This window comes from Solanum pennellii, chromosome 1 (assembly GCF_001406875.1).
Source record: "Solanum pennellii chromosome 1, SPENNV200".
Lineage (NCBI taxonomy): Eukaryota > Viridiplantae > Streptophyta > Magnoliopsida > Solanales > Solanaceae > Solanum > Solanum pennellii.
Window position 1 is genome coordinate 104,842,728 of NC_028637.1, and position 12,427 is coordinate 104,855,154.

The 12,427-nt window shown below is 33.9% G+C and overlaps 1 protein-coding gene and 1 long non-coding RNA gene across 2 annotated transcripts in view; both read right to left on the reverse strand.

The window, feature by feature from the left end:
• Nucleotides 1–1,642: 1,642 nt before the first annotated feature.
• Nucleotides 1,643–4,263, reverse strand: LOC107003145 (transcription factor GTE7-like). Its single transcript, XM_015201416.2, has 3 exons — nt 2,482–4,263; nt 2,155–2,377; nt 1,643–2,067 (listed from the first exon to the last, which is right to left on the reverse strand). The coding sequence occupies exons 1-3, from the start codon at nt 4,012–4,014 to the stop codon at nt 2,009–2,011; spliced, it is 1,815 nt and encodes a 604-aa protein (XP_015056902.1). The 5' UTR covers nt 4,015–4,263; the 3' UTR covers nt 1,643–2,008.
• Nucleotides 4,264–11,803: 7,540 nt separating this feature from the next.
• LOC107028648 overlaps nt 11,804–12,427 on the reverse strand; it is a 2,598-nt gene continuing 1,974 nt past the window's right edge. Inside the window, exon 3 of the long non-coding RNA XR_001457862.2 lies at nt 11,804–12,033. This is a non-coding gene — a long non-coding RNA (uncharacterized LOC107028648). The remainder of the gene's footprint in view (nt 12,034–12,427) is intronic.

A 12,427-nucleotide genomic window follows, 5' to 3' on the forward strand; every position in this document is an offset into this window, starting at 1 on the left:
ACCACATTGTGGAACATTCTTTATGTTTCAATATTCAGGTCCTTGAGCTGTGATGATGAAGAAGCATTGAATAAATTGCAGGATATGGATTCTCAGCTCTAAAGACAGGTGACATTTTTTGATGCTTCATTTTGTAGCACCCTAATAAGTTGCTAGCCTACACCCTAGTTGAATGTTTCTTGTGCCTTTGCTTAACCAGAGTCCCTTGCTTTAGGCCTCCCAATTCTTTTTTGCTGTTGGATAACCTAGCTCCGGCATTTCTAAACGTGCATAGTTTGGTCTGAAATTCTACAGAACAAAATTTGGGGAATCCATCCAGCTCTCTGTGATCAAGCACAAGAAAGGTAATTGATGCTAAAAGTCTCACCTCAGGCGGTTTTATGTATATTTAAAGGAAGTACTTTTGAAAAAGCCAAGTTCTCTTCTATATCCTGAATCAGTGAATTGCTTTTATAGATTTAAAAATTGAGAGACATTGACATTGATGATCATACAGCAGCTTCAATTTTGACAGGATGTCGCTGTTAACATATATGTTTGTGGAAAACATAGACTCCCTGCTCCGCAAGCAGCTGAACGAGTAAGATATGTCAGTTTAAAAACCAAGTGGTTGGAAGTTTCCCATGTGTTTAACAGGATTTGGTAGTAGATGATCCTTTGAGTCACTATCACGAACAGAACAAATAAATTGCTTGACTTGTAATCTCACTTCAGTTGGTGTTGGACTTAGGATTTCAACCAAAGGCTGGTAAAGACCAAACAGTTAATAAATGGTATTCTCCTACTGTTCAATCTGGTAGTTTGGTCTTAACACTTTCTTGTATAATATATTTGTTTTGGGTGGTGGCACCTCATTGACTCTCCTATGAGTTATGACGTATAAAGTCAGGCCAATGTAAAAACTATTTGCCACACCACTTTAAAGTTGGAGTTCAACTCAAGCAAAGCAAGTTTTTTTAAACACATCAAGGTATATTGAAGTACTACCACTTTTTGAGGATCTGAATTAATATTCTAAACAGTATATTTATCTGGCTTTGTTCTGTGACTCAGATAATGCCACCATCCGGATAACTATTCAATTTGATGACTTACATTTTGTGTGGACATATGTTACTATAGTTAGCTGGTCGATTTTTCAATTTTTTGGCTTATTAGTCATAGTGCAAACTTAATACATATGTATGTGGCTGTGTATATTTCCCATAAAAATGTACACATGTGTAGAATTTTAGTTGAGTCCGTCATTTCTGCCATATTTGGATCCTTCACGTGAAAGGAGATAGTTTACGTCTTTACAAAGGAAAGTTTCTACCAGCACTTACTGTTACTGCACAGCTACCCATTAAAGTACCTAAGAATTTAAATATATGAAAATAATTGTTCACATACACCATTCTCTTCAAACAGGGTTGAATGCTTTCTTAAATCTTCTTTCTGCTCTCAGGCCAAAATAAACCATTCCCAATCATTTTAGGGTCGATCAGAACATGGTTAACAAAAAGTGCAGGCCAGCAGTTTTTAACATATTTGCCACATTTCTTTTTTCTCAAAGTTGTTGGCACAATTAGTGGCTTGTCCACCGACCAACAGAATGTACCACAAACAATATGTTTTAAGTTGATGGAGCTTGAAACCAAAGAAGTAGAAATGTGTCGTGTGTTATCTTCAAGAAAAATCAAATATTTAGTGTAAACCAACTGTACAAAAGGTGTCTTCTCCTCAACTATCTATCTACATATCTCACCCTCATTAACGGAGGGACCATCTCTAAAATTCCTAAACTTGTGATCCCTAACGCCATAACTTCTCTGCCATCAACACTACAAAGTTCCCTGAGCTTTTTGATTTTGCCTAGTCATATAAGCAGATCAATTTTTCTTCCTAGGTTGCCCATGTGTTTACAACAGCTGGTTTTCCCCAACTTCTCAGAATTCGAGTCCCCAACTTTATACCTCGATAAAAGAAAATTCAGCAACAACATATGCACTGCTAGAATCAACAAATCTCAAGAGTGTGCATCATCAGCATCAGAGTCACTTCCGGATGAACTTCCTGAATCAGAATCTGCATAAGAAACTAATGTTCAATTAATCTGCTCTAATTGAGTCGCAAAAAATATCATTTTTTTGGCATTTGAAGTAGAACATATACCACTAGAAGAGGAGGAGCCACTGCTTGAGCTACTAGAACTACTAGAGCTACTACTACCACCACCACCACCATTCTCTTGATCCCGCCCACCACCTTCATCCTTCTCAATTTCTACTGGAGGAAAATGGGTAGCTGGTTCATCATCCTCTATCTCTACATCCTCTTCACCAACATCACCCTTCTTGGCCTTTTTGAAGGAATCGTTTTTCTCACTAGTAGTAGGCTGCAAAAGAAACACATTATGTTAGAACTTCCAATCAGACAAAAGCACAGGCGCACAGAATGTGCTCATCAAACAGATTCAAGAAAAATGCAATATAGCATTACCCCATCTGCTTCGGCAACGGATGTAGTTGCAGCAGAAGCTGCAGCACTGGCGGATGGTGGTCCCAAATTGTTCATCATCAAGGCTTGCCTCTTAGTTTTGCTAACCATCTTCTTCCAATTGGTCACAAACCGATCAAGCTCCCATAGAGTCTCGGTGTCAAGGGCCTCAATGTCCAGCTCAATCTCATCACCGTCTTGGGCTAAATGTTCATTCCTCTTCCTTATAATCTGCACCAACTGCGGCATCTTCTCTTGTGGCAAACTTTGCAACCCAACTCCTAATTTATGCTTTTCCTCCATATTCATCTCTCTTTTATTTGGATCCTTGGCCCTCGGTTTAGGTTGCTTTCCCATAGTAGGAACTTTAGCAGCTGATTGAGGCTTCGCAGCTGGTGCCCTCACTGGGGACGGAGTTGACAATGGTGACTGCTGTCGGACTGGTGGATTGGGTGGTGGCACTGGCAAAGAGGGTGTTGACGCACTAGAATGATTTTGCATCCGCTCTTGCTTCTTTGAAATGTGAGGGACTGGGGTGGGTGTGGGTTTCTTCACTCTCTCGGGAGTAGGTATGTGATTCCAAGAACTCCCCTGCAACTCATCTACAGGGTGATAATCCCTCCTGCCGCCTTCAAGCTTATTCATTTTATCCTGGAGCGGTCTAAACATGTCCTCAAATCGTCCGAGAAGCTGCTCAGCAAAGCCATTAACTTGATCTGTTTTAGGGTTATACAGCAAGGCATTATTGAAAGTAAGCCTAACATCAGCAGCAAATTCAAAAGGGGAAGGGTAAAAATTCTTAGCCAAATTTGATTTAACCGTCCCCAAATCCATGGGTCGCTTAATAATTTGGTGGTAATCATGAAGACCCAAGGCTTCAGCATCAACAGGGATATTGAAAATCCACCCATTTTTGTGCTTCATCAGCTTTGCCAAAATCTGCCTACATTCCTTCATCATACTTTCCGTTCCGATGGCCTTCACACCACCCACACCACCACCAGGATTACCAAAATTCCTATTTTCAACTCCGTTTGGGAGCTTCTTCAGATCCTTACTGGATCCGGAAGGGGTAGGCCGCTTATTTCCAGATAGTTTCTTCGATTTGCCTTGAGATCTGGGGTTGGTGGTGCTCAATTGACCGGATTCGATTCGATCCTTGAGGTTTCGGATCTGTTCGACCTCCGCCATCAGCCGACTCCGTAGCTCATTGACCTCGACTTTGTTGTAAGAGACGACGTTAAAAGTCAAATATCCTCCGAAATTAAGGCCGTCAACGTTGGTCGTTGATTCAATCGGCCGTTGATTGAACGAGTAGGCATCATCAGACGCCGTTTGCGTCACTGCCGGCGAATCATCCATATGCCGACCATTAGAGGTGTGATGGAATTGCTTCTGCTTCTTCTTAGGGTTAGGGTTGTGATTAGGGTTCAGTTGCGTATGAGAATAAGGGGTTTTCCCCATGAATCCACCACCGGCACCACCAGACTGAGCCCAGCTAGATTCATTCCGGCTAGCTAAGACGGCGGATGCCATGAATTACACCGGCAAATCTTAATACCGGCGTCCTTCTGGTGGAATTTATCGTTATCAAATGGTGTTGAAATCATGAAATTAAAAAGGTACGTGACAGCTACGCGCCTGCCGGAATCTACCGAAACTCCACCCGACCTTCAATTTCCGGCTTTAATCAACCAAAGAAGGAAGTAAAAAGAAAACTCTATAAATGTTGGAACCCAAATGAAGGCAAGGGTTTGAAGGGATTGAGCGAGGAATGAGAACGAGAGGGCATCGCTTCTTAAAGGCGATGAGATCTGCCCGTGCGAATTTCGGGCAGATTCTAACCCGCTGATCACACCTCGTCTTTTAATCTAACGATGTATAAAAATTCGTTTGCTGTCTGAGAAACTGACCGAGACAATCTGTCATGAACGGCTAAGATTTAAGCAAATACACACGTGGCGACAGATCTGGGGTCAGTTGAGCAGGGGTTTAAATAGAAGATTTTTTTATTTTTTTTTGTAAAAAATTGAATGATAAGGAAAAGTAGAAGAGAGGGAGAGGGAGGCGTTGTAGTTTGAGTTTGAAGTGAATTTGGGTCGCATGTGTCCTGAATTTAGGGTTTTTGAAGGGAGTGGGACCCACTGATAATTTAAAAAGGGGGGTGTGGGGGTGGATGACGTGGCAGAGGGAATACACATGAAATCGTGAAAGAGAAGCAAAACGCGCATAGATGAAAGTGTTGACGTGTCAGGAAGATACTGTCAAACAATGGAACCTTTGTTTAATGTTTTGTAATTTTTGCCCATCAACCTTTTAAAAGCCGACTTTCCTTTTTCCATAATTCCCACTTGTACCCCTCTTGAAAAAAAAATGGAATTTTATTTTTATATTTAAAATTTTTAAAGTGAATATTAAAGCTTTTAATATAATTGTAAAATTTAATTTCTAAATTAGGTAATGAAATATTTTAAGATGTTGCGTTAATAAATTATAGAAAAATAGAAACAAATATAAAATAGAGATTTTCATATCCTAATATAACAATTCAACATCTGATGACACGTTTTAATTAAACATCTATAAAATTATATTTTATATATTTATACATACAAGCTACTCATATACTGTTTAGAAAACTCCTTAATAAGAACACTTTTCTATCGATAAAATTTTATATAATGTGAATATGAATAATCGAACTGTAATATAAATCGTTAAATAGGTGGAACATGGAAAAAAAAGTCTTGGTACTTTGTTTCCTAATCCCAAACAATAAACAAAGAGGGTGATCATAATTTTTTTAGGCACCAAATTATATAATGGTAGACAATGAAGAGGGCAAAGTGGGAATCCAAATACTTGAAGGGTGTAAATGATTAAAAAAAATATTTTATCACCTTTTTTGGGTCCTACAAAAGAGTAAAGACAACTAAAATTAGCTAATGTATAGGTGGCGTCACATTCTTTACAAATATAAAAAGCACCCCTACCCCTACACCCCACTACCCCACGTCTTCCTCGATCTCCTAGAACCTTCTATTATTACCATTACAAATTTACAAATCCAGATCTAATTTCTCTTCTTCACATACTTTTTTTTCATTGCAAATTCCCAAAATAAACTTCTATTTTTTTTTCTTTTTTTTTCCGATGAGGGAGTTTTTCAACAGAAAGCTTTTTAGATCTGTGGTATGGTAGTTTACCGATGATATCTGAGCTGATCTGGTTGTCCGGCAGCAATTTTCCGTGAAAGAATCGCCGGATTTTTGTTCCCGCCGGCGAGGTAGATTAGTTTTGAGTTGCAGGCGGCGTTTGTATGTTTTGGTGAAGAGAATTAGGGTAAGCCGGCTAAGATGGTAATTGGGCCTTGAGTTGTTTTTGGGCTAAGAAGCCCAATTGACAGCTGGAGGTTTGTAAGGTCCAAAACATGTGTGAATGTGCTGGATTTTAGATTCCGGTTTGGACTAATTCTAAAAAAATATTATTGGTTGTGTTTGTTTGTTTTTTGTTGTTGAAAATTTCTCCTTTTATACTCACAAATTTTACGTTTTTTTCCAACAAAGAAATTTGTTCAATAACTAATTTTGCAAAGAGCTAGTAAAATGGCTGAGATATAATCTAACCAAAAACTGATTTATTTTTTTTTAATTTCGGTGTGTTTGGTAGGGAAAAATGTTGAATATGGAATATTAGAAAGATTTACACGTATAAGAAAATATACGAAATAAATTAGTAATAAAAACTTAAGTTTATATATATTATTTGTTTCTCTATTTACTCGACTTGATTATGGTGCAAACACAATGAATTGATTGATGCTTAAAAGTAAATGACATCGGTTTGATTTTTGGGGTGATAACAAATATGAGAAAGTGCATTCTTCCTTTGATTTTTGTCACATTTTGTTCGTTTATTATAAGTGATTCTTTTTATTATTAAAAAATACAAAAACAAAAAAGGGGGTGAATGTGGAGATTTCAGTCCTGTCTACGAACCGACTTGACACACGATCTTTAGTTTTAGTGAAGTTACATCATATAATAGGGAGAAATTATGCCCCCACGTCTTTCACACGTATTTGCACCATTTGTCTCTTTTTTTTAATTACTCATAATGTTTTTTTTTACTCTCATGTTGCTATAGTACAATTAATGCGTGGAATATGTTTCTTCTACGCTCGAAAAATATTATTATTATTATTATTGTTGTTATTATTATTATTATAATTTTGTGGCTAATACTAAAGTTGTGTGGGATAACATTTTGAGGAAAAAGATCAGAATAGTCTCTTTTCTTTAGGTTAAGTTTCAAAGTGATCCTTGAGTTTTCAGATGGCGCACTAATAATCAAGTTTGCAATATTGGTACATTTTTGGTCCTTTTCTAAAATTTTATCTATTTTTTAGTATTGATTTATTCATAACCTATGTATGAGATGCTCAATAATCATTTTATTTATTAAGTAGAAATAACAATTCCATATGAAAGAACGTGAGAAGAAAAACACTTTGTTTTGTTTAGTAGAAATTGTATTGCAGGTAAAGTCGTGAAATTTATAACGATAATTTCACTGTGCAATACTACAATTTTTTCTTTTCCTTCAAATTCATATGTTAAGTTTTTAATTTAGATGCAATAATATTTGTAGTGAACAAAAAGTGTTTTTCTTATCACCTTCTTTCAAATAGAGTTATTATTTCTATTATATATATATATATATATATATATATATATAAAGATGATTAGACATTCCTTATATAAAATTTTGAACAAAATTAATGTTAAAAATAGGTAAATTTTTACGGAAGGATCAAAAGTATACTGATATTGCAAACATGAGAGATTATCAGTGTTACATTTGAAAACTCAAGGATCACTTTGAGCCTTAGCCTGGATTATTTTGAGCTTTTCCTCTGACATTTTAATTCAATCATTGTTGATCGTGTAAGCATTTTATGTCAACCAACTTCCTGATTGTTTCTCTGATCCAATTATAAAAGATTGTTTGCTAACCTAGAACTAGAAGGATGATTAGATTTATGATCTGTCTGAGAATAAATTAAGCAAATAAATTGATCTCTTTTACCAAATCCAAATCATGCTTTGGCATAAATACCAAAATATATTTATTCTTATATATATATATATGAACAACTCAAATGAAAATCCAAATTTCTTTTTTTCACATCCTACCTCCAAAAGGATCAATAATATTCTGACTTACTTTTTCTTTGGGTTTTTCTCATAGATATAAGAAGCTCCAAATCTACTATATTGGCTAATATTCCATTGGGTTGTATGTCATAAAACTTCACAACATATACACACAAACTACCACTAACTAATATAAGCTATAGCAGGACTGTCTAACAACACCTTCCATTAGCTTAATATGGTAAAAACAAATTGAACAGTAAAAGAAAATTAACAAAGAATAGCGTACTTAGAAAAAGTTAATTCACCAAAATCTCTCACTCAAGGTCACGTGTTCAATCTATGCGTCAAATAAAATCAATATTTCACCATAATATAATATATCATCACGATCACATGTTCAATCGGTCACCAATATATGCGTCAAAGTGAAATCAAATATTGCAATGAATTATCTGCATTACACCTCTAAACAGGGGAGACCCATTCTCAAAGGGTAACGAAAACACGAGATGCTTCATGTATACATAATATATAACGTATGAAATCCGTTACTATGTATCCCTTTTGCCTGGTGATAATCTCGTGAATAATAGTACAATTAAAAACATCAAAAGTATTACTATATTCATCACTTGAAACAACACTCAGACTTAGGACAGCTAAATACAGAGGAAAGGATCCCAACAGCAAGAGTCAAGGAGGCAACAACAACATAAAGTTGCCAAGCTGCAACCAAATCATAAACATTTTAAAAGTAATAAATAAATCGGTATCACATAAATTAAAATCGAAACGAATTAAATAATATTTACCAAGCCTCGAGTAAACCTGATTGTCTTCTAGGGGGAGCAGCAGTATAGGTATATATAGGGGGTGCCATCACTGGAGGTCCCTCGTAATAACCTGTTACATTAAATAAAAAAATTACACTATACTTTTTTTTTAAAAAAAAAAACATTTGTTAGCTACGTGCAATTTTAGCTTATTTCATTGAATTTACCTGGAGCGGGGTAGGGATAAGATGTTTGCTTTGGTACTTCACTCATATTTTTTGAGTTAAATCTGAGTTTAAATTTGGGGGGGGAAAATATGAACATTAGAAAAAATGTTGTATTTATATTGTTTGAATATGTTGTGTCAAGGTGACACCTGGGTCGGTTATTCATGACAAACAATTATTTTATTATTATACGCGGCACAACTATATTATATAAAATCATAAATACAACAACGTCACTATTTACTACTTTTACGGATAAATATGATCTATTTTTCTGAGTTCGGAGCCTAAAGAATATAAAATATTAATAAAAATTTTAAACGGTATATAAAATTTTATATTAGTTAAAACGCTAGAACAATAGCGATTTCCTTCTTCGAAAAAAGCAAAATAGCTGCTACTGTAGTGATTTTGCAAAATGTGATTTTTTCTATAAAAAAAATCTTTTTTTAAGAAAATCGCTGCCCAAGGCGGCGATTTCTGTTTTTAAAAAAATTACAAAAATCGTTGCCTAGGCAGCGATTTTTTTTTTTAATTTAAAAATACAGTAATAGCGATTTTGCTTTTTTCAGTGGAGGAATCGCTGTTGTTCCAGCGATTTTACCGTTTTAATTAATATAAAATTTTATATACCATTTTAAAATTTTTATTAATATTTTATACTCTTTAGGCTCCGAACTTCTATTTTCATCTTTAGACCTTAATTAGCTTAAGTTTGAATTCTAGGATGAATGAAATAATAATTAATTATATATAACAACTTGGTGTTAACATTGAAATTGAAATTATATTGTCATGCCAAAAAGAAAAGTTCCTACGATATTATTTAAAACTATATACATACAAAATTTACTTCGAATATTTTTGTTATTATGTAAGTGGATTACTTAATCTATTTAGTATCTCTGCTATTTTATTTTGTTTACACATAAGATCTAATCGATTATCTTAATATTATCTGAAATACGTCCTCTAATTAGGAATAAAATATGAAATTCACGCGTTGAAATATTTCTTATTTCTTTTCGATTCGTGTCAAAAAGTATTCAAGTAAATATACATTCCCTAGTTTAATATTGCATGTATTTAGAATGTGAAGGAAAGTGGGGAAGGAATTTAAAGATGCACGTACATATTTGACAACCCTACCAAGAGAATAATTTTTTTTTATAGATCCTTATTGTAATTTTTTTCGCATTATTACTTGATGGACATTGTTAATGGGAAATTCGATGGGACAGTTAGTAAATGCCTATTAAAATGAAAAAGATCGAATAAATGTGCGGCACATGATTAATGCTTTGCTTCCTGCTTAGTTTTGTTACGTTAGGCAACAAAATACATGTTCTCGAAAAGTATATTCATTTTTTTCTTTGCCTCAAATTATGTCGTTAAATTAATCATATGAAATATGAAAAAACTCTTTTGTTTTTTCCTCTGTATTAGTTATCTTTCCTACTGTCAAAATTGTGGTGAAGTTAATTATATATATGTTCTTTCTTTCTTAATTAAAAAAAAAATTAATACGAAATTATTTTTAATAAAAAATATCTTACCTAGATATACTTGAAAAAAACTTTCATTTTGACATGTTTGCGTTGATTTGGGCCTTTTTATATGCTTAATGGTGATGGATTTACAAACTGGCTGTGCAATAAAAAGATTTAGGGAACAGAAAAAGGGGGTGGGTGAAGATATGGAACTTCAATTTTGGTTTGTAGTTTACAGTATTACATCCTTCACATATCTGGTGAAGTCGTCAAAAAAAATCACTAAAAACATTAAAATACAAAGGAAAAAACACATTAATAGAGCTCTCAAAATGAGTTTGGCCTGCTAGGCCAATTCAACATAATCCTTGAAACAAAAGCAAAATTATAGAAATACACACCTTTTGATTTACTTATTTTCATTATCTCCTATTACTTTTTTCTAATTGTATCTGAGCTGCATATTAATGTATCTGAACCACTATTAAATGTATTCGAGTTGGTATTTAATGTATCTGAACTACACATAATGTATCTGAACTAATTTTTAATGTATTCGAGTTACATATTAGTGTATCAGTGATAATTTTTACTGTACCCAAACATCATATTAATATATCCGAACTTCAATTATTGTATCCGAATTTTTTAATTTTTAAGGTACTAGAAATTTATTAAGATAGAGTGTAATTTCATATTAAAATTACATGGGATTTATGTAATTTACACTGAAATAAATGGGGTTGGACTCAATTTTTTCGGCCCATCTAGGCATAAAGCTTTAGCCCAGCTTCATTTGGCCCGCTGGCCTCGTAGGCTCAATCCGTAAGCCTCGAAGCCCAGCGCGCAGGCTGTGAATTTTGAAAATATTTATTATATATATTTTTAATGTTTTACTTATTAAGATTTTGTCAATCATTATTTTTGAAATATCAATATAAAATCAAAATCATATTTTTTCATATCTTTTACATTTTGGGGTCATTATCCTACTAAATTTTTCTTATTAGCCCAAGTTCATTGTTCTATTATGAATCTTTGACCTCTCTTATTTTTGTTTTATGCCTAATTTTTCACTTCTTCTTTATTGTCTTGTTTATGAAAATAGTAATCATGTAATGTTTTTTTGCTCAGATGAATTTTATGAATGTTGTATATTTTGTAAATATTCACTGAAATATGTGTAGTTTATGAATGAATTTATATATGTATTGATATCGTATTCATCGGACAACAATGTTCGTATCTTTTCTTTGAGGAAAATGTTGTTCCTTTTTTGGTTGAAGAGTCGATCCGTTCCTATCTTGGCCCGCTTAGGACTAGATTGAACTGTTATTCTATAAGCCCTATAATTTAAAAGGTCAGGTCCCAATCAATTTAACTCTTTAGCTCATTAGGTTTGAGTTGAATTGAATCAAGTCAGTCCATTTTGACAACTCTACACGGAAAAGACACAACAGCTATAATCTATTACATATTCATTAAAAAATTATCATCAACCTCGTATAAAGATATTCAAAAATTAATTTATAGCTAAAAAGTTAAATGGACCCTCATGCTCCAGCTTGGTGCCGCCCTGCTTCTATATATGGTACATTACTATTCAATAAGGAACCAAGTCCATGGGTTGTGGATTATTAAATTCTAATTTCTAAGGTAGACAACCAAAAAACAGATGAAATAAAAGTTCAATGATTCAAATCAAAAAGATTATTACAACAATATAACTCCCAATAATAGTGTTCATAAAGAACTTATTCACATTATACAATTCTTATATATTGGTGTATGTACTACAAATTAAAGCAAAAAGAAAAAGGTGACCTTAATTAATTACAAGACACAGATTACAGAGGGATCACAGCAACACTCATCTAACAGGCAGCAACAACACAGAGCTGCTAGACTGCAACAAATCACAACACAAAATTAAAAAAATTCAAAATAAGAGAACCACAAATACCAAAATTGCATTCTCCCTCCCATCCCTAATTTAGTTTATCATCTTTTGAATTTTAAAATTTGAACAAATTTATCTTTAATTATAATGCTTTTATGTACTTCTAAGGGTGTGTTTGGTATGTAGGAAAATATTTTTCGAAATATATCTTCCAATTTTCTTATATTTGGTTGGGTCAAATATTTTGAAAAATATTTTCCAAATCAACTCATCTTCCTCAAATTTAAAGATAATAACTTTCTTTCAAAACTTAAAGAAAATATTTTTCAAAATCTATTCCAACCTCCCCTACCCACCCCACCATACTGGCTCCCCCCCCCACTCCGCACCTATTAGCCTC